We start from the raw sequence: 21208 nt of genomic DNA on the forward strand, positions 1-21208 counted from the left end.
AAACGGACTGATTGGTTAGAATGTTTGTAAGTTTTAAAGTTGCTGATGAGTCAAAGAAGCGTTTTTTAACAATATGCTTCTCATGAGTGTTTTCTATCATTATTTCTATATTAAAAAGTAGAAGAAAATGGTCTGAAAGACCCGTATCAATGACCTGCTTTATATCAACTTTTAGTCCTTTAGTAATTACTAAGTCTAACGTATGACCTGCTTTATGTGTAGGCTGATTAACGAGCTGTCTCAAATCAAAAGAGTCCAGGAGGTTCATAAATTCTTTTACTTTTTGGTCACATTGATTATCTACATGAAAATTAAAGTCGCCGACTATTAAGAGTGCGTCATAGTTCGTAATTAAGATTGACATCAAGTCAGAGAATTCCTCAAAGAAAGACGCGTTGAATTTAGGAGGTCTATACACGGATAATACTAGAACGTGAGAATCTCCCTGAATAACAATGGCGAGATACTCAAAAGACTTGAACTTACCAAAACTGATATTTTTACATTTTAACCTGCTAGAGTAAATGTTTGCTAGCCCTCCACCTCTCTTTCCTTGGCGATCAGCACGAGTAAAACTGTAATCCGGAGGCGCAGATTCGATTAAAACAGCTGCGCCATCTGAGCTAAGCCACGTTTCTCTTAGTGCAATAAAATCTATTTTTTTTTCACTAATAATGTCGTTGATAAAAAACGTCTTGTTAGTTAAAGCTCTAATATTTAATAGTGCCATATTCAATGTTTCGGAGGAGCAGAGATGAATACTATGTGCGTTATTGATATAGGGAACAGGAATTAAGTTATTTTTATTAGCGCCGCTCTGCGTGTATTTTTTATTTAATCTATGATCTGTTTTTACAGTTTTAATACATTGTTCATCTAAAGTAGTAACTTTAATTAAATTATTGGCGTTTATGCCGTATTGCCTAGATTTTCTATGTGCATTAAGATTGGTAAAAGCTTCTTGATCATAAAAAGTCTATCTTTAAAGACATACTCCACGCAAAAATAAGTTTTTAATCTGTTGTTTACCTTGGGTAGTATAATCCATGTCATTAAACCAGTTGTATGATCAAATCTCAAACACATGTATTTTGGCTAAAATACTGTTAAATAATTTGTTTCTGTAAAATCCTCCTCTGCCTGAACCATGCAAAAATGGAATTGAGCTTTTGAAATGAAGACCTGCTGGCCCTCTCATTTCTTGGCCATTACATTTATGTTTATGGCAGTATGTCATAACTTCAGTACGTCAGGTAATTTAATGGCAATTTGTCAAACTGCGCCAATGAATTGACCTGCTTATTGAAGTTTCTCAGTTATTCACAAAAATTACATGTAATTTCCACCAGATAATGTTTTCAGCTGCCTTCATTAACTTTTAATTTCTAATTATACCTCTCTCAGGCCACATTCTGCAAATGTGGTATCAAGTGAAGCACCTTGGAGCCAATGAATGACCTATTACTGGGCAGAACTCCTGACCAACAAATGAGGGCAGAGGCATGTCTTCAGTTCAAAAGCTCCGTCCCATTTGAATGTGCTCCACTCTTATGCACAATAGGATTTTACAGAAATGGTTTATTTAACAATATCTTAGAAAAATGTGTGTGTTTGGGATATTGCGTGCATACGATTGAACACCTGATATGAAGATTATGTGACAAGAGTAATTTGAATTTTTTTTATAAAAGTTTTCCTTCCTATTGCTCAGTGTAGGTCCACAGTGAAGACCACTGCATCCTGAATTTTGTTATTTACATTATTCATGAAAGCATGACAGTTAACATTGTTTCTGGTCATCACTACAAACAACATGGGGTAAGTAAGAAATTTTTTAAAAATATAATTTTTAGGTGGTTTCTTTAACTGTCGATAGTCAAGTTAATCTCTCCTTTGCCTCAAATATGTAGTGGGGACAGTGGGTCTCTAAACAATACATTAGCAAATTCACTTAATCAAATTTAGCATTGCATGAGGCAAGAGCCTATCCCAGCAACACTCACTGTAAGGCAGGAAACAGGGTTATAGTCCTTGGCAGGGCTTACTCACACACACACACACACACACACACACACACGCGCGCGCGCGCGCGCACGCACACACACACATGATTTCACAAGCTAATCTGTAATTATAACATAACCTAATCTTCTCCTCCTCTGGTGATGTGGAAGGAAAGCTTGAAATACCAAGAGGTAAAACCATCCAGACACAGGGAAAATGAGCAAACTGCACACAGAAAACAAGGCATGGAAATTGAAAATGGGTTGCTGAGTCTGTGAAGCAGCTAACTGTGCCATCATATCCTTACATTATGCAATAAAATCAATAAAATTTAAAATGTAATTCCCAGCAAAGATCTTCATGCAACACCTTCATACTTAACTGAAAACTTTTTGGATTTCACTTGCCAATAGAGAAGGTAATATAAAGTTCCTAAGAAACTGAACTGCCTTAAGCCATGAAGCTGCCATTAGCATACTACAGGTGTATGCGAGTTAAAGCTAGGTTTGAGTGAAGTGTGCTACTCTTGTTATAAGTTGTACTAAGTTTTCTGCAAAAAAAACAGGGCAGTGTCTTTGCACTGATGCATGACCCAATGATGCAGGAAGTTGAACCTTGTGCAACAAGGGAGGAGACCAGTCTCTCATCCTCTGTCTGCACCCTTTTACATTTGAGTATCCTTTCATGAAAAGAAGGCTTCCGTAGTATACAACAGTGAACAGTTGTAGTTATTCATCTTGGTGAATAAGTGAAATTACATCAAACATAAATTATGAGAAATAGATGGTTCCTCTATTGCATCTTTTAATCTGCAGCTTCTCCGCCTAAGGGATCCACAAGCATTCAAATACATTAACTCCAGAGGAATTTCCTTTCCTATCATGTATTCTGCACACTTTATCTGAAGCACCTGTTCTATTCAGAAACCTCACACTCTTTCTACACACCTTTAATCCCATGTTCCAAAATGTGTTAAAGTAAATTATGACTTTAACTTGGCCTAATATAAGAGGAAAATAAATGCATGAGTGTGCTCTGTAATGAAGTAGCACTCTGTCCAGAGCCGAGTCTGGTCTTGTACCTAAACCATAAACCTAAAACTTCATACACTAGTTGTTTTCCAATGCTATTTGATAATTCACTGATATTTGTCATATATAATTTCTTGCATTAGGAATTTGTCATAATTTTTTTTTTGCATACCCAAACTTACTCCTCTGAGACACAGAGAGAGGGAGAGAAAAGCCTGGGGTCAGAACGCCAGGGTCAGCTATTTGTAGAGTATCCCTGGAGCAATTGCAGGTTAATGGGCTTGCTCAAGGACTCAATTGAGTAGCATTCCTTCTGGTACTGCCAGGATTTGACCTGACAACCTTCAAGTTACCAGCACAGACATCCACCACTCCGCCATACTACCTTCCCTCACCCAATTTGATCAAGAGACACCCCAGCCTTCCAAACTTAATCACTCCTCTGCAGGCAAGAAATTGGAAAACCTAAAGAGCAAATTTCACTGACAGTTGCTCTCTTACACTTTTGTTTAAAATGTATAGTGTTATTCAGGAAGCAGGGTTTGAATATTGTGTTCAACAAAGAAGAGGAATCAACAAAAGGAGGAAAAAGGATTTTACAGGATTGTGGGGAGGATTTCTGCGATAGGTTTATAAAGAGTGAGAAGATAATTCAGGCAGCCCATGACAATCACAACCTGTGCACATACTAAATTAATTTTCTCTCCAGTAATTGAAAAATAAATACTGTTTGCTAAAAATAAAACTTGAATCATCATTATATCATTGTCATATTGTGAATTACTGAATGCCAACATAATTCAGAATGTATTAATTTATACAAACTTACACTTTTCATACCAAGTTTGTCAAAAAAAAAAATCACTTTGTCAGGTTTGTGACCTATGCTGTTGTGAGATTTACATGCATGTTTACATCAGCCTATGGAGGAGAAATCAGTTGATTAATAATGCCTAAAAAGAGTGATATTTAATGCACAAGTCAATTTAATTCAAAATTTGAAATGACACACACTTGATGCTTTAATTTTCCAAATGTTGTTTTCTTCTTAGGATTTGCCCCAATTTCAGTGCTACCTTTGTGAAATCATATTGTCAATTTAAATTATTTTTTCACGATTCCTTTAAAACAGCATTTGTTCTGTTGTTTTCATACTACCTCACACAAGAGATCATACCTTGCTATTGCCTATGTATATTAGTGCAGAATTAGCCATTCAATTGGACTGACAGTAAGTGCAGAAATTAGTTATAACTATACACCGCACCCCATACACTCTCTAACCATTTGAAAGTATGCCCCACGGATTTTACTCACATTTTTGTTGTTATAGCTTAATGAACATTACTTTGATCTTAAAAAAAAAAAAAAAAAAAACATGAACTGTGAAATTTAGTGTTTTCAGATTTATGTTCCTGGAATTAAGTATGCCGTTTCAGTAGCCCCTCTCTGAATTTCAGTCTCTGAACTCGTACCCTTCCATTAACACATTGCGTCTGTCTTGTGCTTCAGAACATTCAAGAATGTCTTACCAATGTGGAAATTTTGGAACACTAAATATATTTTATTTTGGAATAATGCATAGCTGGATGTCTGCAAGGTTAGTGCAAGATTAGTGCACCAAACAAGGCTGGATCCTGTCTTACACTCAGTGAAGCCAGGGTAGGTACCAACTCCCAATGACACTGAGCTGAGGGTAATAGACAGGATGCCCAAAATCTCATGACAAAATGTAAGCCAAGACAAGTTCAATGTCTTACCAGAAACGGTTAAAGCTTGTGTTCCAAAGAGAAAGTTTCAACCCAGCTTCCTCTCGCCACTCTGAACCAGCAGAAGTGCATTGGCAGATCGACAAACCCTGTTGTTTTAAATAAAGGATGAAGACCATTTTCACTATAAAACAAAGGTTTTGTGAGACTAAAAGTAGGACAGAAACTTAGACCTCCTTCTCTCAACCCAATAGTAGTGAACATTTTATTGTTAACCACATATTTTGCATTTTTGACAACTGATTGTGCTCTGTATAATTGAGAACTTTTCACTTGTCTCACCCAATCATCATCATACACTGTAACTTCTAATGCTTCAAGTTCACAGGTCCCATTCTTCATAGCATATTATTGCTCATTCCTTTGCTACCACTTAACAATGGCAGATATCCATCCTCTCATTGAAGTTCCTTCTTGTGAGTCTAACATATTTCAGGTGATGCCTGTTCTCAGAAATTTACTCCATTGCAGGCACGTTTCCAAAGATTCAGCAATTTTAACAGCTCCATAAAACATATTTTACAATGAGAAGGTGTCAAAGTCAGAATGCACTGATTTTTTTGGTCTAGCCCATCAGCCCAACATTGTTGTCAATAGAAGTCAATTAAGATAGCATTCCCTTAATAACCTATGCTTTGTGAAATCAACATATACCAGGTAATCACCATCCAGAACCCACAATCACTTGCCTATTTCAAGCCCAAAGACCCAAAAAAAGGATCAGTAGAGCATGTTGTTCTTTCAGCATCTCCACAATGCCATCTTACAAGACCACACCTTGTCAAGGCATTACAGTTCTGGAACCCATTGTTCTTCTTACAGGAAGGTGCTGCCCAATAAGTTCTCTCATCTGTCCTAAATGTTCAAGACATAGCAAGCTGTGCAAATGTGGAGATGTCAAAACCAGCAAGATATCCTTACAAACTCTTAAATGCCTTATAACAAATGCAGACTCGGCAGTCTCCACAAGCCCCAGCATGCCTCCGCTGAAGAAAGATACACACAGAATGCTCTCCCTGTCTGATGGGCTGCTGAGTGTGCTTCTGTCCAACACAGGCCCCCATTACAAATGTGCTGATCTTCACTTACCTGCTGTCTTGCCCTTGAACAGTAGGCTGGCCATGGCTGCCAGTTAGGTTTCTCCCTACAACCCCCTCCTTGGTTACTGTGCTTTGACCAACAGCAGGTTCACACTGGTGAGGCTCTCTCGGCACTGAGACATCCAGAGCTCTAATCTGCAGCGCCCTGGCATGATTCAAACTGCCACCCCCCAGAATCTTGCATCACGTTACAAAAGCAACACCTCACTGGCTGCAGACAAGCACGGCCCTGCTGATCCCTGGGCGCGGCTGCCAGCTTGTCAAGACTCACTTAATTAACATCCTCAGTACTCAGCACAGCAAAAGCGGGAGGTGGGGAGTGGCCCTTTCATCTGCTCAAAGGCCTCCAACTTCTCATGTAAAGCAACAAGACGTCCGGAAGACATTTACAGAATAGGTGTCAAAGACTATCCAAGGTGGAGAGTCTTTGCAACATTGAACAGTCTAGTATAGGCTTACCCAGGGATTAGGGAAGATTGGGAGATCATACTCACCATCATGGGACACATAGTTGGAAGAACAAATCAGTGAGAAAACACATCAACCATTTCATTGTTTTATTTCTGTTGATACTCATACATTTAAAGAGGGCATTACAGGAAGAAATAATCCCTATTAATTTCCTGAATTATGCAATAACTAATGGATGTTCTCTTACCCCACGGGCAATTAACCTGGAACTTTGCAACTCTGTAACCTGCTTGTCTTATTTTTGCTTTCGTGTCATTTTTTTTAAATTTTTTTTTTATAAATAACATATTAATGGTCTACATGTACATCATGATAACATATGTTAATACATCCCCAATATTTTTAAACACAAATTAGGATATATTCAAATCCTACTTTATCATAAACTCAATTATTGGTGATAGTCATACTGTAAACTTAAGGGTTTGTCTCATAAGGACTCACCCAGAGCTAAATTTATGAGAACAAACGTATGTGTTATATACTGCAGGTATTCCCAGTCTTACTGAAGAGACTAATGGCATACTTTTATACTGAAAATATACATCTTTATTTTTAATAGGGATGAACCAAGTCAAGGGTTTTTCTTACTAGGTGTAATAGGCTGACAGTATATCACCCATACGGACATGGTTTCAAATTTAGCATTACTCAAGTAAAATCAGAATTGCAAATTTCTGTAAAACTGAGTCACAACAGTCAACAGTTCAAGACAATGAAAATAATTTCACTCAACTATCATACTCAGACCCAAAATAATATGTCATATGATTCCTGATAATTCCCATATGTACCAGTCATTGAATATCTGTAAGGGGAGCAGGTCAAGGATTGTAAGTAAACATGTTAACACCAGTATTTCAGTTATTTCAGTTTCTGTAAATGTGTAGAATGCTTTGGACAATAATGCTGTATTCACATGCTATTGGGCAGATCAGAGATACAAATACCTTACAAAGTCAGAGCATCGTGTTAGAACATTTATATAAAATAGTGCTGCCAAAATTCTCAGAGCTGGAACCTAATGCTGACCTTTCACCTCACTGAATTTTACAAAATAAGAAATATAACCTGGTCAGTGGGAACTAACATATCTGTGGTATAACTACATTTGAAGCGACTCAATACACTATTAATACATGAAGTTTGCTCATTATTTTCATGAAAAAATACAGTTTATCTTGAATTGTTTTTTTTTTTTTGCAGAACAAGTAGAAAGCAAACAGTGACCTTGCATTTTTCCAAAAAATCTGACTGCAAACACACATGAGCACACCAAGTATGAACTGAAAACCTTCAATTGCACATGAAAGCAACATAAAACTTGGGGAAAACTGTTTGCTGAGGCCTTATATGACATAAAAACCAATATTACACTTTCCAAAACTCTTGACCACAACTTCATATGTTCCATAATATGCATACTGAAATAGAAATGAGGCTTATTACAAGAACATAGTCTACTTTCGCCTGCATAGACACAATTCCTTCCTTAAGGGATAGTTTTAGGCCAGTCATGACATCAGAAAAAACAAGCTAAGAAATATATAAAAAACCCTAAACTCTCATTGTGTGGTCATATTTCTTTGGGGCCAGACTGAATGTGGCTATGGAAAAGTCATTTTGGATAAAAGGAGAGTTGGAATTATCGAATGAAAAGATTTTCTCATTAGACTGGATGGCCAGCACAGATTCCACCAAAGAAAACCTAGGAGTAAGTAGGCGGCCGGTTGGCCGAAGTCTCCAGGACTGCGACTTTATTTTTGACCTTCTTTTTCACAATTTTAAGCTCCACCTTTGTCAAATGGAAATAGTTAATCAATTAATTAATTAATGAATAGATATTGCTGGTTTCCATTTATGTTCAATCACATTCTACCTTGTTCTCTGTGTCTTTTAACAAATCTACATTTATGTGTGTACCACTTCTGTATTTAGTAATTAGTACACTGTATACTAATTGTGCACAGCAATCTGTACCTGCACTCAGTGAAACGTGTTATACAAAAAGTAAGTAGTATTGTATTGTTAGTTGTATATGACTGGATATTTTGACATGTGGATCATGTGACACAAGTAATGCAAAAATTTTTTCATGGACTTTTTGTGATTTTGGTTATCCAGGAAAACACCAGTTCAAAATTTCTTCTCGACCATCACTACAAACTAGATAGAGTAAGTAATGTTATTCTATGACAATAATTTAATAGTCAATTAATTCTACAAATCACAGCTTTTTAATACAGCAGGAAAATTATAGTCCGAGGACTCACAAAGCACATGCATAATGTTAAATGAAAAATAAGGTGAAATGCCAGAGTGGTGTAAATACATACAGACACCAGCCAGATGATAACATCTGGATTTTTGAAATATATACCAGGATGGAATGCTACATGTTCGCCATTCAGAGTATTCTTTCTATCAACCCACCACACTACAGCAGATCCTCAAATTAAGCTAATTAAACTGGCATGATGTAAACTACATGCAAGGTGGCATGAAACATTGTTGAATTTTTTTCTTTATATGGCATAAGAACGGCTTCTTATACTCCTGCCAACTCACTCACTGCAGCATTAAAAAGTGGGAGATTCTTATCTCCCATACACTTGATCCGTCTCACTAACACTGGCACGTGGTAGCATGAGAAATAGAGTGACATATGTCTCCTGTACACAAGAAAAAAAAAAAAAAGTCATGTCATATAAATATTCTGTCTCACCAGGGGCGTCGCTAGTTTTAGCATTTATTATAATCTTAGCCCCATCTCTGTTGCTAGTTAAAGAGCGGGGAGTGGGAGCCCCCTGTGAAGTTTTGTGGATATGAAGAATGTGAGGGGGTTTCTGCATGAAGATCAGAAACTGGACATCTCTGAAAAGGGGCTAAAGCCCCAGAAGCAACCCCCCTAATAACAACACTGTATCTCACCCCTGGTGGCACCAAAAGAAGCAATATGCACTTATCTCATATTGTTTTGTCTTACTCACCCCATACATCATATAAGAAGATTTGCCTGACCGTGATTAAAGGGTGTGAACATTTGGCTTTGTGTACAATGAAAGGGGTTGTCTAAGGACATTTCACAATTTGGAATTTTCCTCTATACATGGTTCCTAAGAACATATATGTTGCATAAGACACAATTCTAAAGTGTATATCAAAAGGCTGTATTAACTGAGTGCATACCACATTCATTGCTTATCCAAGATTAAAATCCTACTTCTGTACTCAAACAGCTGGAAAATACAAAGTTGTACTTCTCTAGTCCTATGAAGTGCTTTGCCGATGCACAGGGATAGCTATTAAAAAGGCTTAGCCTGCTAGCAATTGGCAGTTACTGCTAGTAAAATAAAGTATTTACACCATATAGCAATTAACAGCTCAAATGTACTACAATTCTTAACTTTCTTGGAAAAGAGCTTATTAATAGCCATATGAAAATATTGTATTCAATTAAGCAGGGTTATTTATTCTACACCACTTATAAGTAAAACGAATAGAAAAAAACTGAGTTGATACACACCAGCTGTTACTTGATTCTGCCTTCGATAAACAAGAGTTGTGGTGGGTTTCAAACCTGTGAACAGCAAAAAGTCTTGCGTTTCCCTCTTCTATGGTTACGCTTTAATTTTGCAGGTTATGCTGCTTTAATTGGGGTTAGGACAGTTTTTAAGCATTACTGAAACTACATTGTATCAAATAATGCATACAAGGAGAACATCCAATTACATATGAAATATAAAAGGGACATCATACAATTACAGTGGTCATGACAAACCCCTAGAGCAGGGGTACTCAACTCTGGTCCTGGAGGTCTGCAGTTGGTGCAGGTTTTCGTTCTAACCAGTTTTGTAATTAGGACTCAGGCCTAGCATATAATGAAATTTAGTGTTAAGTTATATGGCTTGTTAGTACTTTCATTCTTCCAAGATGAAAACTATATGTATTTTTTTTCATTGTCTGAGAACTTTATCCATATATTTTGATGACCTTCCCTTCTCTGTCACTTAATTCAAAATATTGTAACAACACTGATACTTCATGATACATGTACACAGGTTTAAATGGAAGTAAGCTAGCTGGAGAGCTGGTACTTTGTCCCTTGCCCCTCATTTTTAACTGATGGCTGGTTAAGAAAACAGGTAACAATTAAAATCTTAATGCAGCTGTTTAAAACAATAACAGGCAATTAAGGGTTCTGAATTGTAACAAGCATGTTAACAAAAATAAGCCCAAAAATACTCTTTTATTACTAAATAAACAGGTTCTAATCAAGAAACTGGTTAAAATGAAAACCTGCAGCCACTGTGGACCTCCAAGACTGTAACTATGATATTCCCTCTAATAATAATAACAGCAACAACAATAATAATACATAAATACTTAACCGCACCATACATATCTTCAATGTCCACTGCACTATCACAATCCTTCAAAAGAAAAAAACATACCTGGTCTCCTCCTTTTGGTGCCACACAGCAGGCCCGCCATGCTGTCAGACTTGACACCCAAAGAGATATGCAGAGGTGGTGTCAGAAATGAAGTGAATTGCCAAGAGGAAAAACAGAGTCTCAGGCAGGCACGGCATGTTATTTTGGTCACTATCCTGGAACAGTGACAATCCAGGCCAGGTCCTGTGACAGGGGATGGACACACAACACCAGGCCGTATACCCCCCCCCCCCCCCCCCCCAAAGAATCCAAATAAAGTGTATGTATGAGGTGGGGGTATGTGGGTAATATCTGGAAAGGAGAGTGCAGGGTGGGCACTGAGCTAGATGGCAGATGTTTAGTCTGTTTCTGCTAATAGGCAGGAAATTTCAAAACTTGATGTAAATTAAGGCAACAGGATCGACAAGCTTAGACAGACAGAATGGCCTGCTGTCATCAAAATTGGTCTAAAGGTTCGAACATAAACTTGGGCCTTGTAAAATGGTTTGAGATGGACAAGAGAAGGATTCCAAAAAAAGAACAGTGAGAAGTATCTGTGAGCTGTTGGTAACTTCACTGTTCTTAAAATCCTTAGGAATCTTACTAGGACAATTCAGGCTAGCAGGATCACATAGACAAGACATTTCTTCAACTAAAGCAGGAGCTTCCAAAGAGGGGGTTCTGCAGACTTCACATATTCAGTGTAGTCATAGTAGCAACTTCCACACATAGCCAGTATAATAAGGGAAATGGTAGAAGAGGCACTTGGTAACTCTTTATATTTAGCTCTGGCTATTTACAGCAGCTGCAACTGTGACTAAGCCATGTGTCATCAGCAGACATGTTAGAGCTATGACAGCAAGTGGTGAGCTTAGGGGTGGGGAAAATCAGGGCCTTTGGACAGAATACACTTGTGACCGACTACAGAGCTTTGGGTTCAATTTGACTATAACAGAAAAGCCGACTGAAACCTCAGTTAAGCCACAGGTTACAATTCTCAGAACTGTATTACTTCTCATTTCAATTACAGAAGTGGTCAGGTTCTTGTATTTGTTCCACAAATACTAGAGTGTATAGTGTTACAGTAGTGCACATCTCCATTGGCATTGATGTTCCCTTGGCATTAATCCTAATGAAGAGAGACCCCACAAAAGTATGTTTTGTTTCTGAAATATATTGTAATGTGTGGCAGTGGCTGGGGAAAGCTGACAAGAGGAGGAAACTCAATCAGCATTCCCTTCTTTCCACTTCAGTGGGCTCCTCTGTCACAAGGCTCCCAACAAAATGGGTGTTTTTAGAATGGAGCTCCAAAGTCTGAACCACTGGGAAAGAGAGAAATTCTAGAATACAGATCAGCAAATGCAGATCACAGACATCTTGTACATTTTTTGTATTTCCTGTGGCTTTAAAAACAAGGATTGGAGGGTCCTGTGAAAACTGATCTGAGCCGTAAAACAGATTTTAAATAATCAAGTCTCGAGAGCATGCTGGCTCAGATTGGGTGCAGGTATGCGCATGACGGCACTGCTTGTGTGTCGACTGCGGTGCTCACTCATGTGAAGATGCAAGTGGCTCAGTCAGGTGCTGCATTCACATCTTGGAGTGGGCAGAAGGTCACATCTGTGCTGATATAAGAGAAACCTTAATGGCAGAGAGGGAGAGACACAGAATGGGAACAGAGCAAGAGAGCCATGAGAGCAGTATCAGGGGGCCTGAGCCAGCAAGAGGGTAAAGAGTCAGAGTGGTCAGGAGCTCTGTAGAACAGCGAGCGACCAGTGCTCCAAGGGTGGATTGTCCCTGCTGACTTTATGGACCAAGCGGATATGATGGTGGTGGTGCCCTCCTAGGGATCTGATAGATACCATAAAGGGCATGAGGAAGACGGAGGGATGGTTGGCTCGGAGCATCATGGCAGACGCTGATGGAGGCAGCCGTGGCAAGAGCCAGAGGTTGTGACCGCTGATGTTGGTGTCCCCACCAGCTGCAAAACCTGAATAGGGTGAGTCGGGGAGATGGAAAGAGGAAGATGTACTGTGCTTAGAAAGGATAAGAAGAGAAACTGATGACTGCATGGTTTTATCCCGTTTTTATTGTAGGGATTATCCATCCATCCATCCATTTTCCAACCCGCTGAATCCAAACACAGGGTCACGGGGGTCTGCTGGAGCCAATCCCAGCCAACACAGGGCACAAGGCAGGGAACCAATCCTGGGCAGGGTGCCAGCCCACCACAGGACACACACAAACACACCCACACACCAAGCACACACTAGGGCCAATTTCGAATCGCCAATCCACCTAACCTGCATGTCTTTGGACTGTGGGAGGAAACCGGAGCGCCCGGAGGAAACCCACGCAGACACGGGGAGAACATGCAAACTCCACGCAGGGAGGACCCGGGAAGCGAACCCAGGTCCCCAGATCTCCCAACTGCGAGGCAGCAGCGCTACCCAATGCGCCACCGTGCCGCCCTGTAGGGATTATTTACAGACTTAATTTACGGATTTGCATGTGGTTTTACAGAATTATTTATTGACTATTTATTTATGGAACAATGTTTATACTGCACTTTGAACACTTTTGTTTATGGTTTTATTTTAAATAAAAGCACCAACACTTTTGCACCAATCCCTTGGCTGGATGTGTGTGTCATCATTTGCCCGGCTCATCTTGGTACATGACTATAGACAGTTCGGGTTCAAGAGGCAAAAGGGAGGGTGGAGCCAGCCCAGACCATCACAGGACTGCAGGAGAACAAGAAATGTTCCAAGAGACACCTAGGACTTACCTTGTAGTCTAACTGCCATGACCTTTATTGGAGGGACTATTATGATACACTTTACATGGAGTTGGCAATTAATTGCATACACCTTATCTAGTAGCTTAATGCACTTCCAATTGCCTTCACAAAAGCAGGATTTTGTCTGGGCATGGATTAACAAGATTGGCTGTGTCATTCAGGAATGTTGTACAATGCAGAAATGATTGTGTGCAAGCTAGGCAGCTGATGTGTTGCTACAAACAGCAATTCTCACCTCATCCCAAAAATGCTTGATAGAGTTGAGATCCAGGAACTATGAAGCAATGAATGCTCACTGTCACATTCTGGAACCCTTCGGTGATGATACTTGCCTTCTGACATCGTGCATTATCATATTGATTCATATTTTGCATAAACTGTAGTCATAAAAGGATGAACTTGGTTGGCAACACCTTGCTGTTCACATGTTCTTCAAGAAGTATTAGGGGACCTTAACAGGTTTCAGGAAAATGTGTTCTACACCATCACACTACCACCACAGCCATGTGCTGTCGACAGCAAACAGGATAATTATATGGAATCGTGCTGTTGTGCCAAATTCTACATAATACAAAAGGACCTTGAATTTGTCCAATCAAACAAATTTTTTGCACCACTCATTAATCCACTTTTGATGAGCATGTGCCCACCAGGAATACACTTTGTTTTTTTGTGGACAATGTTGGCATCTGATATGGTCTTCGGCTATTATAGCTAATTTGAGTATTTGAGACAAAATGGTGGTGTGTTCAAAGATGGAACTCTGCACACCAGTGTTGAATCCAAAATGTGATTTGATTCGTTAGGGTCTGTGTTTGCTTGTACGATTCTGACCATTCTGGTTTGACCTCTTTGATCTACAAGTGGTGTTCATCCAAAGGTTTACTAATCACTTGTTAAATCCATGAAATCAACAGCAGTTTTGGAGATGCTAGAACCGACAGTGCTTACTATCAAGGCCACCTTCATAGTCATTAAGGTCACTTGTTTTGCCAATGCCAATGCAGAGCTGAACACTAACTGAGGCTAGAAATGCTGGTCTGCCCGATTTTCACTATACACTACTATCATTTGATGTATGATGTGTTGGAATGAGGAATTTGTTTGATAAAAGGTGAGGTACACCTAAAACTGGCAACTCAGTGTAAAGATGGACACATAAAACTGCACAAGACAGCAGTCTGCTTTTTTCCAGTGTAAGCTTTATAAGTATGAAGTCTGAACAGAAAGGATTCTATTTTGCTTACCTTCTTTTAAAATATTTATTTTCATTAGGCATCTCAACAGACTGGCCTTAATGCTTTCAAGTGAAGTGGTGGAGTTGGTTTACTTTGGGCTTTTATTCCATGGGCTGGTATTTAAAAAAGATATGTTCCTTTAATATCATCTATATTTTTTCCCTCATTTACCGTATGTTCAACTTGAGAAGCATTCCTCACTAAATCTGGAGTTCTTTGTAATTAAATTCTGTTGTTTTCACTTTTTGGGTAACTCTTGCTAATTTAGTTATTTTAATGGATGAACATTACTTAAGGCTTTTAGGAGCATTGAAGCGAGGATTCTCCAATTAAAACAATTTCCTTCTGCTAAAATCCCAAGGTGGCAAAGTTTCAAACTAAACAAATTAGACAGTGTACATGTAGCACAGCTGTGAGATCCTGTAGGGTGGTTAAAAAAAAGTGTCTTGAGTATTAATACTTATTTATCCTATGTGACAGTATTTAGGCTTAATTAAATTATTCGGAAGCAATGGTTTGTTGCATCTTGTAACATGAATTGCTCTATAAATTGTTAATTTCTTAAGGGTCCCACATTCCAATGACTTGCACATTAACTGCCCCCTTTAAACTGGCCCTGTCTGAAGGTGTGAGCGAATGCAAGAGTGTGCCATGGGATTGAATGGTCACCAACCACAGCTGGTTTTCAATTTTGCGCTAAGATGAGGTCCAGAAGGAGGCCAAAAAAGATGTGATTGATGTGGCGAAAGATGACAATGTGAAGAATGGGTGTTAAACCAAAACACTTTCCAGAACTACAGAGAATGAAGGAAAAATATTTGGGTACAGCAGGCAAACCAGGTTAAATCAGCAGAACATATGTGAAGAGGATAATCCAGTTTTGGCACGATAGGCTCTAGAGAACACCATGATGCTGAATTTGAAAACATAGCTGGATAAACCATAAATTATGATTAAACTGATGTGTATATAATTTATCTATCTGTATATAAAATGCTTGGAGTTGTCTGTGTGTCATGCAAAAACTCGAAAACCACTGAACCTTGAACCTTGATCTTAGTCTCAATCAAGAACTTGTCATGATACAGTGCATCCAGAAAGTATTCACAGCGCATCACTTTTTCCACATTTTGTTATGTTACAGCCTTATTCCAAAATGGATTAAATTCATTTTTTTCCTCAGAATTCTACTCACAACACCCCACAATGACAAAGTGAAAAAAGTTTACTTGAGGTTTTTGCAAATTTATTAAAAATAAAAAAAATGAGAAATCACATGTACATAAGTATTCACAGCCTTTGCTCAATACTTTGTCGATGCACCTTTGGCAGCAATTACAGCCTCAAGTCTTTTTGAATATGACGCCACAAGCTTGGCACACCTATCCTTGGCCAGTTTCACCAATTCCTCTTTGCAGCACATCTCAAGCTCCATCAGGTTGGATGGGAAGCATCAGTGCACAGCCATTTTAAGATCTCTCCAGAGATGTTCAATCGGATTCAAGTCTGGGCTCTGGCTGGGCCACTCAAGGACATTCACAGAGTTGTCCTGAAGCCATTCCTTTGATATCTTGGCTGTGTGCTTAGGGTCGTTGTCCTGCTGAAAGATGAACCGTCGCCCCAGTCTGAGGTCAAGAGCGCTCTGGAGCAGGTTTTCATCCAGGATGTCTCTGTAAATTGCTGCAGTCATCTTTCCCTTTATCCTGACTAGTCTCCCAATTCCTGCTGCTGAAAAACATGCCCACAGCATGATGCTGCCACCACCATGCTTCACTGTAGGGATGGTGCCAGGTTTCCTCCAAATGTGACGCCTGGCATTCACACCAAAGAGTTCAATCTTTGTCTCATCAGACCAGAGAATTTTCTTTCTCATGGTGTGAGAGTCCTTCAGGTGCCTTTTGGCAAACTCCAGGTGGGCTGCCATGTGCCTTTTACTAAGGAGTGGCTTCCATCTCGCCACTCTTCCATACTGGCCTGATTGGTGGATTGCTGCAGAGATGGTTGTCCTTCTAGAAGGTTCTCCTCTCTCCACAGAGGACCTCTGGAGCTCTGACAGAGTGACCATCGGGTTATTCCTGACTAAGGCCCTTCTCCCCCGATCGCTCAGTTTAGATGGCCGGCCAGCTCTAGGGAGAGTCCTGGTGGTTTCGAACTTCTTCCACTTACCGATGATGGAGGCCACTGTGCTCATTGGGACCTTCAGAGCAGCAGAAATGTTTCTGTAACCTTCCCCAGATTTGTGCCTCGAGACAATTCTGTCCCGGAGGTCTACAGACAATACCTTTGACTTCATGCTTGGTTTGTGCTCTGACATGAACTGTCAACTGTCAAAAAGGTGTGTGCCTTTCCAAATCATGTCCAACCAACTGAATTTACCACAGATGGACTCCAATTAAGCTGCAGAAACATCTCACAGATGATCAGGGGAAACAGGATGCACCTGAGCTCAATTTAGGTGTGCCAAGCTTGTGGCATCATATTCAAAAAGACTCCAATTTAGGTGTGCCAAGCTTGTGGCATCATATTCAAAAAGACTCCAATTTAGGTGTGCCAAGCTTGTGGCATCATATTCAAAAAGACTTGAGGCTGTAATTGCTGCCAAAGGTGCATCGACAAAGTATTGAGCAAAGGCTGTGAATACTTATGTACATGTGATTTCTCAGTTTTTTTATTTTTAATAAATTTGCAAAAATCTCAAGTAAACTTTTTTCACATTGTCATTATGGGGTGTTGTGTGTAGAATTCTGAGGAAAAAAATTAATTTAATCCATTTTGGCTGAAACATAACAAAATGTGGAAAAAGTGATGTGATGTGAATACTTTCTGGATGCACTGTATGTGTAACGCAACCCATGAGTTGGCAGTGTGAGTTACTTCGCTACCTACCATCACAAAATTGAGCTCCAGGTGCTTCTCATAGTAAATGGCCGCATGCCATGGCTATGAGGAAAATAACGAAGGCATGAGCAGGTGAGATTACTGACAGGAAAAGTACCCCAGTGAGCTCTGCTGACAGTGAAGCATGTTACATTGACCGACTGATTATTTTCATTGCAAACACCAGTCATACACTCCAACACTCTCAGACTGTCATACTCAACCAAATAATTATGGGCTTCATCCTCCATATTATTAATCCAGCCACATGGGAAGGCACAAACCAGTGTGTTTCTTCATGCTGGTCCCAAGCCTGGCTAAATATGGAGGGTTACATCAGGAAGGGCATCCGGTGTAAAATTTTGCCAGGTCAATATGCAGACAACAATAGAAATTAACAACGGCTGCCACCAGTATCGTAAGCCAACAGGGTACTGGCGGAAATTCGACTACTGTTGGTCGAAGAAGGAGAAGAAGTGGGAGGAGATGTGTCTGGAGGCAGGAGAGGAGATAGAGAGTGGAACTGAGGGTAGGAACTTTGAATGTTGGCAATATGACTAGTAAGAGGAGAGAGTTAGCCAATATGATGGAGAGAAGGAAGGTTGATATATTGTGCATGCAAGAGACTAAATGGAAGGGGAGCAAGGCCAGGTGGATCGGAGGTGGATTCAAATTGTTCTACCATGGTGTGGATGGGAGGAGAAATGGGGTAGGAGTTATTCTGAAGGAACAGTATGTCAAGAGTGTTTTGGAGGTGAAAAAAGTGTCAGACAGAGTAATGATTATGAAGCTGGAAACTGTAGTTGAGATGATGAATGTTAGTGCATATGCCCCACAAGTTGGGTGTGCGATACATGAGTAAGATGAATTCTGGAGTGAGTTGAATGAAGTGATGGACAGTGTACCCAAGGGACAGAAAGTGGTGATTGGAGCGGATTTCAATGGACATGTTGGTGAAGGGATCAGAGGAGATGAGGAGGTGATGGGTACATATGGTATGAAGGAGAGGAATTAAGAAGGTCAGATGAAAGTGGGTTTTGTGAAAAGGATGAGCATGGCTGTGGTGAATACGTATTTTAAGAAGAGGGAGGAACATAGGATGATGTACAAGAGTGGAGGAAGATGCACACAGGTAGACTATATGCTATACAGAAGAGTAAATCTTAAGGAGTTTGAAGACTGCAAAGTGGTGGCAGGGGAAAGTGTATTTAGGCAACATAGGATGGTGGTCTGTAGGATGATGCTGGAGATCAAGAAGAGGAGGAGAGTGAGGGCAGAGCCAAGGATCAAATGGTGGAAGTTGTAAAAAGAAGACTGCAAGGTTGAGTTTAGGGAGAAAGTAAGACAGGCACTGGGTGGCAGTGAAGAGTTACCAGATAGCTGGGCAACTACAGCAGAAGTAGTAACGGTGACAGCAAGAAGGGTGCTTGGTGTGACATCTGGACAGAGGAAGTGGTGGTGGAATGGGGAAGTACAGGAGAGTATACAGTAATCCCTCCTCCATCGTGGGGGTTGCGTTCCAGAGCCACCCGCGAAATAAGAAAATCCGCGAAGTAGAAACCATATGTTTATATGGTTATTTTAATATTGTCATGCTTGGGTCACAGATTTGCGCAGAAACACAGGAGGTTGTAGAGAGACAGGAACGTTATTCAAACACTGCAAACAAACATTTGTCTCTTTTTCAAAAGTTTAAACTGTGCTCCATGACAAGACAGAGATGACAGTTCTGTCTCACAATTAAAAGAATGCAAACATATCTTCCTCTTCAAAGGAGTGCGTGTCAGGAGCACATAATGTCACATAGATAGAGAAAACAATCTCTAGCAAACAAATCAATAGGGCTGTTTGGCTTTTAAGTATGCAAAGCACCAAGGCACAAAGCTGTTGAAGGCGGCAGCTCACACCCCCTCCGTCAGGAGCGGGGTTGAGAGAGAGAGAGAGAGAGAGAGACAGAGTTTGTTTTTCAGTCAAAAATCAATACGTGCCCTTCGAGCTTTTAAGTATGCGAAGCACAGTGCAGCATGTCGTTTCAGGAAGCAGCTGCACAAAAGACAGCAACGTGAAGATAATCTTTCAGCATTTTTAGACGAGCGTCCGTATCGTCTAGGTGTGCGAACAGCTCCCCTGCTCAATCCCCATATGTCAGGATCAGAGAAAGTCAGCGCAAGAGAGAGAGAGAAGAGTAAGCAAAGAGTAAGCAATCTAGCTTCTCAGCCATCTGCCAATAGCGTCCCTTGTATGAAATCAACTGGGCAAACCAACTGAGGAAGCATGTACCAGAAATTAAAAGACCCATTGTCCGCAGAAATCCGAGAACCAGCAAAAAATCTGCGATATATATTTAAATATGCTTACATATAAAATTCGCGATGGAGTGAAGCCGCGAAAGGAGTAGCACGATATAGCGAGGGATCACTGTACAGAGGAAGAAGAAGTGGGATAGTCATAGAGATGAAGAAAGTATACAGGAGTACGAGGAGATAAGGAGTAAGGTGAAGAGAGAGGTCATGGGAAAGAATAGAGGAAGTTAGGTTGAGAAGGGAGGTGATGATTAGTGAGCAGCAGTATGGTTTAATGCCAGGAAAGATCACCACAGATGCAATGTTTCTCTGAGGGTGTTGAGTAGTGTTGGGCGGTATACCAGTTCATACCGAAAACTGTTTCTTATTTTTGTTATGATATGAGTTTTTCTTATACCGCAACACCGGTTTAAATTGCCTAAACAACGTTTGGAACGTGGCGCATTGGGAAACTGTTTATGGGAGACCTTTTTCACTGTTACACCGCTAAACACATGCCACAGAGGTGTTGCACAGGGGCTCTTTTTCACTGCTACACCGCTAAACATGCATGCAACAGAGTACATGCATTAGTGGAGGTATTGAACGGTGAAAATGGACAGAGAACATTCCGAAACTGAAGCTGTAGCAGACGATAAAGTTGAACATGATGACACAGAAGAACTTTTGCTGGAAAAAGGAGTCACGTCTGTTGTCTGGAGATACTTTGGATTTAAAAGGTCGGATGTGGACCATTATGTTCAAATGTGTGAATATTGTTTCTATACTGCTGGATAAAACTGCAAGCCAAGTTGTATTTTTTTCAATACTGTGTAATGTACCTGGGTACTGTGTAATAGTGTGACGACATGTTGACTTTATTATCGACATTTACACTTTAATCTCGACACTTATGACGAGAATAAAGTCGACATTTCTACTTTATTCTTGCCATTTGTCGAGATTAAAGTCGACATGTTAACTTTATTCTCGTAATTTGTTATTAAAGTAGAACATCGTAAACTAAACTTCATCTTAAAATGAATATTTAAATTTACTAGATTTTCTCAAACCCCGTCATAAGTTATATAGCACATTAAATGCTTTGTGTTGTATTCCTGGAACCATGTCAATCGCTACGTGCTTCTTAAACGGACTTCCTCTTGCACTAAGAGGAGGCGCAGACAGCACACAGAATACATT

General features: G+C 39.9%; 1 protein-coding gene across 4 annotated transcripts in view; it reads right to left on the reverse strand.

The window, feature by feature from the left end:
* The window catches only part of parvb (parvin, beta), a 107072-nt gene that overhangs the window by 47952 nt on the left and 37912 nt on the right, over positions 1–21208 (reverse strand). The window contains exon 1 of one of the 4 annotated variants that reach the window (XM_051924526.1): positions 10830–11008. The exons of 2 other annotated variants lie outside the window; for them this stretch is intronic. In XM_051924526.1, coding sequence (XP_051780486.1) covers positions 10830–10869 — 40 coding nt within the window. In that variant the 5' untranslated portion in view covers positions 10870–11008. Of the gene's footprint in view, positions 1–5893; positions 6063–10829; positions 11009–21208 lie in introns of those variants that run through there. One more of the 4 variants, XM_028808991.2, reaches the window with a different exon arrangement.

The sequence above is a fragment of the Erpetoichthys calabaricus genome, chromosome 1, assembly GCF_900747795.2.
Source record: "Erpetoichthys calabaricus chromosome 1, fErpCal1.3, whole genome shotgun sequence".
In the NCBI taxonomy this organism is placed as follows: domain Eukaryota; kingdom Metazoa; phylum Chordata; class Cladistia; order Polypteriformes; family Polypteridae; genus Erpetoichthys; species Erpetoichthys calabaricus.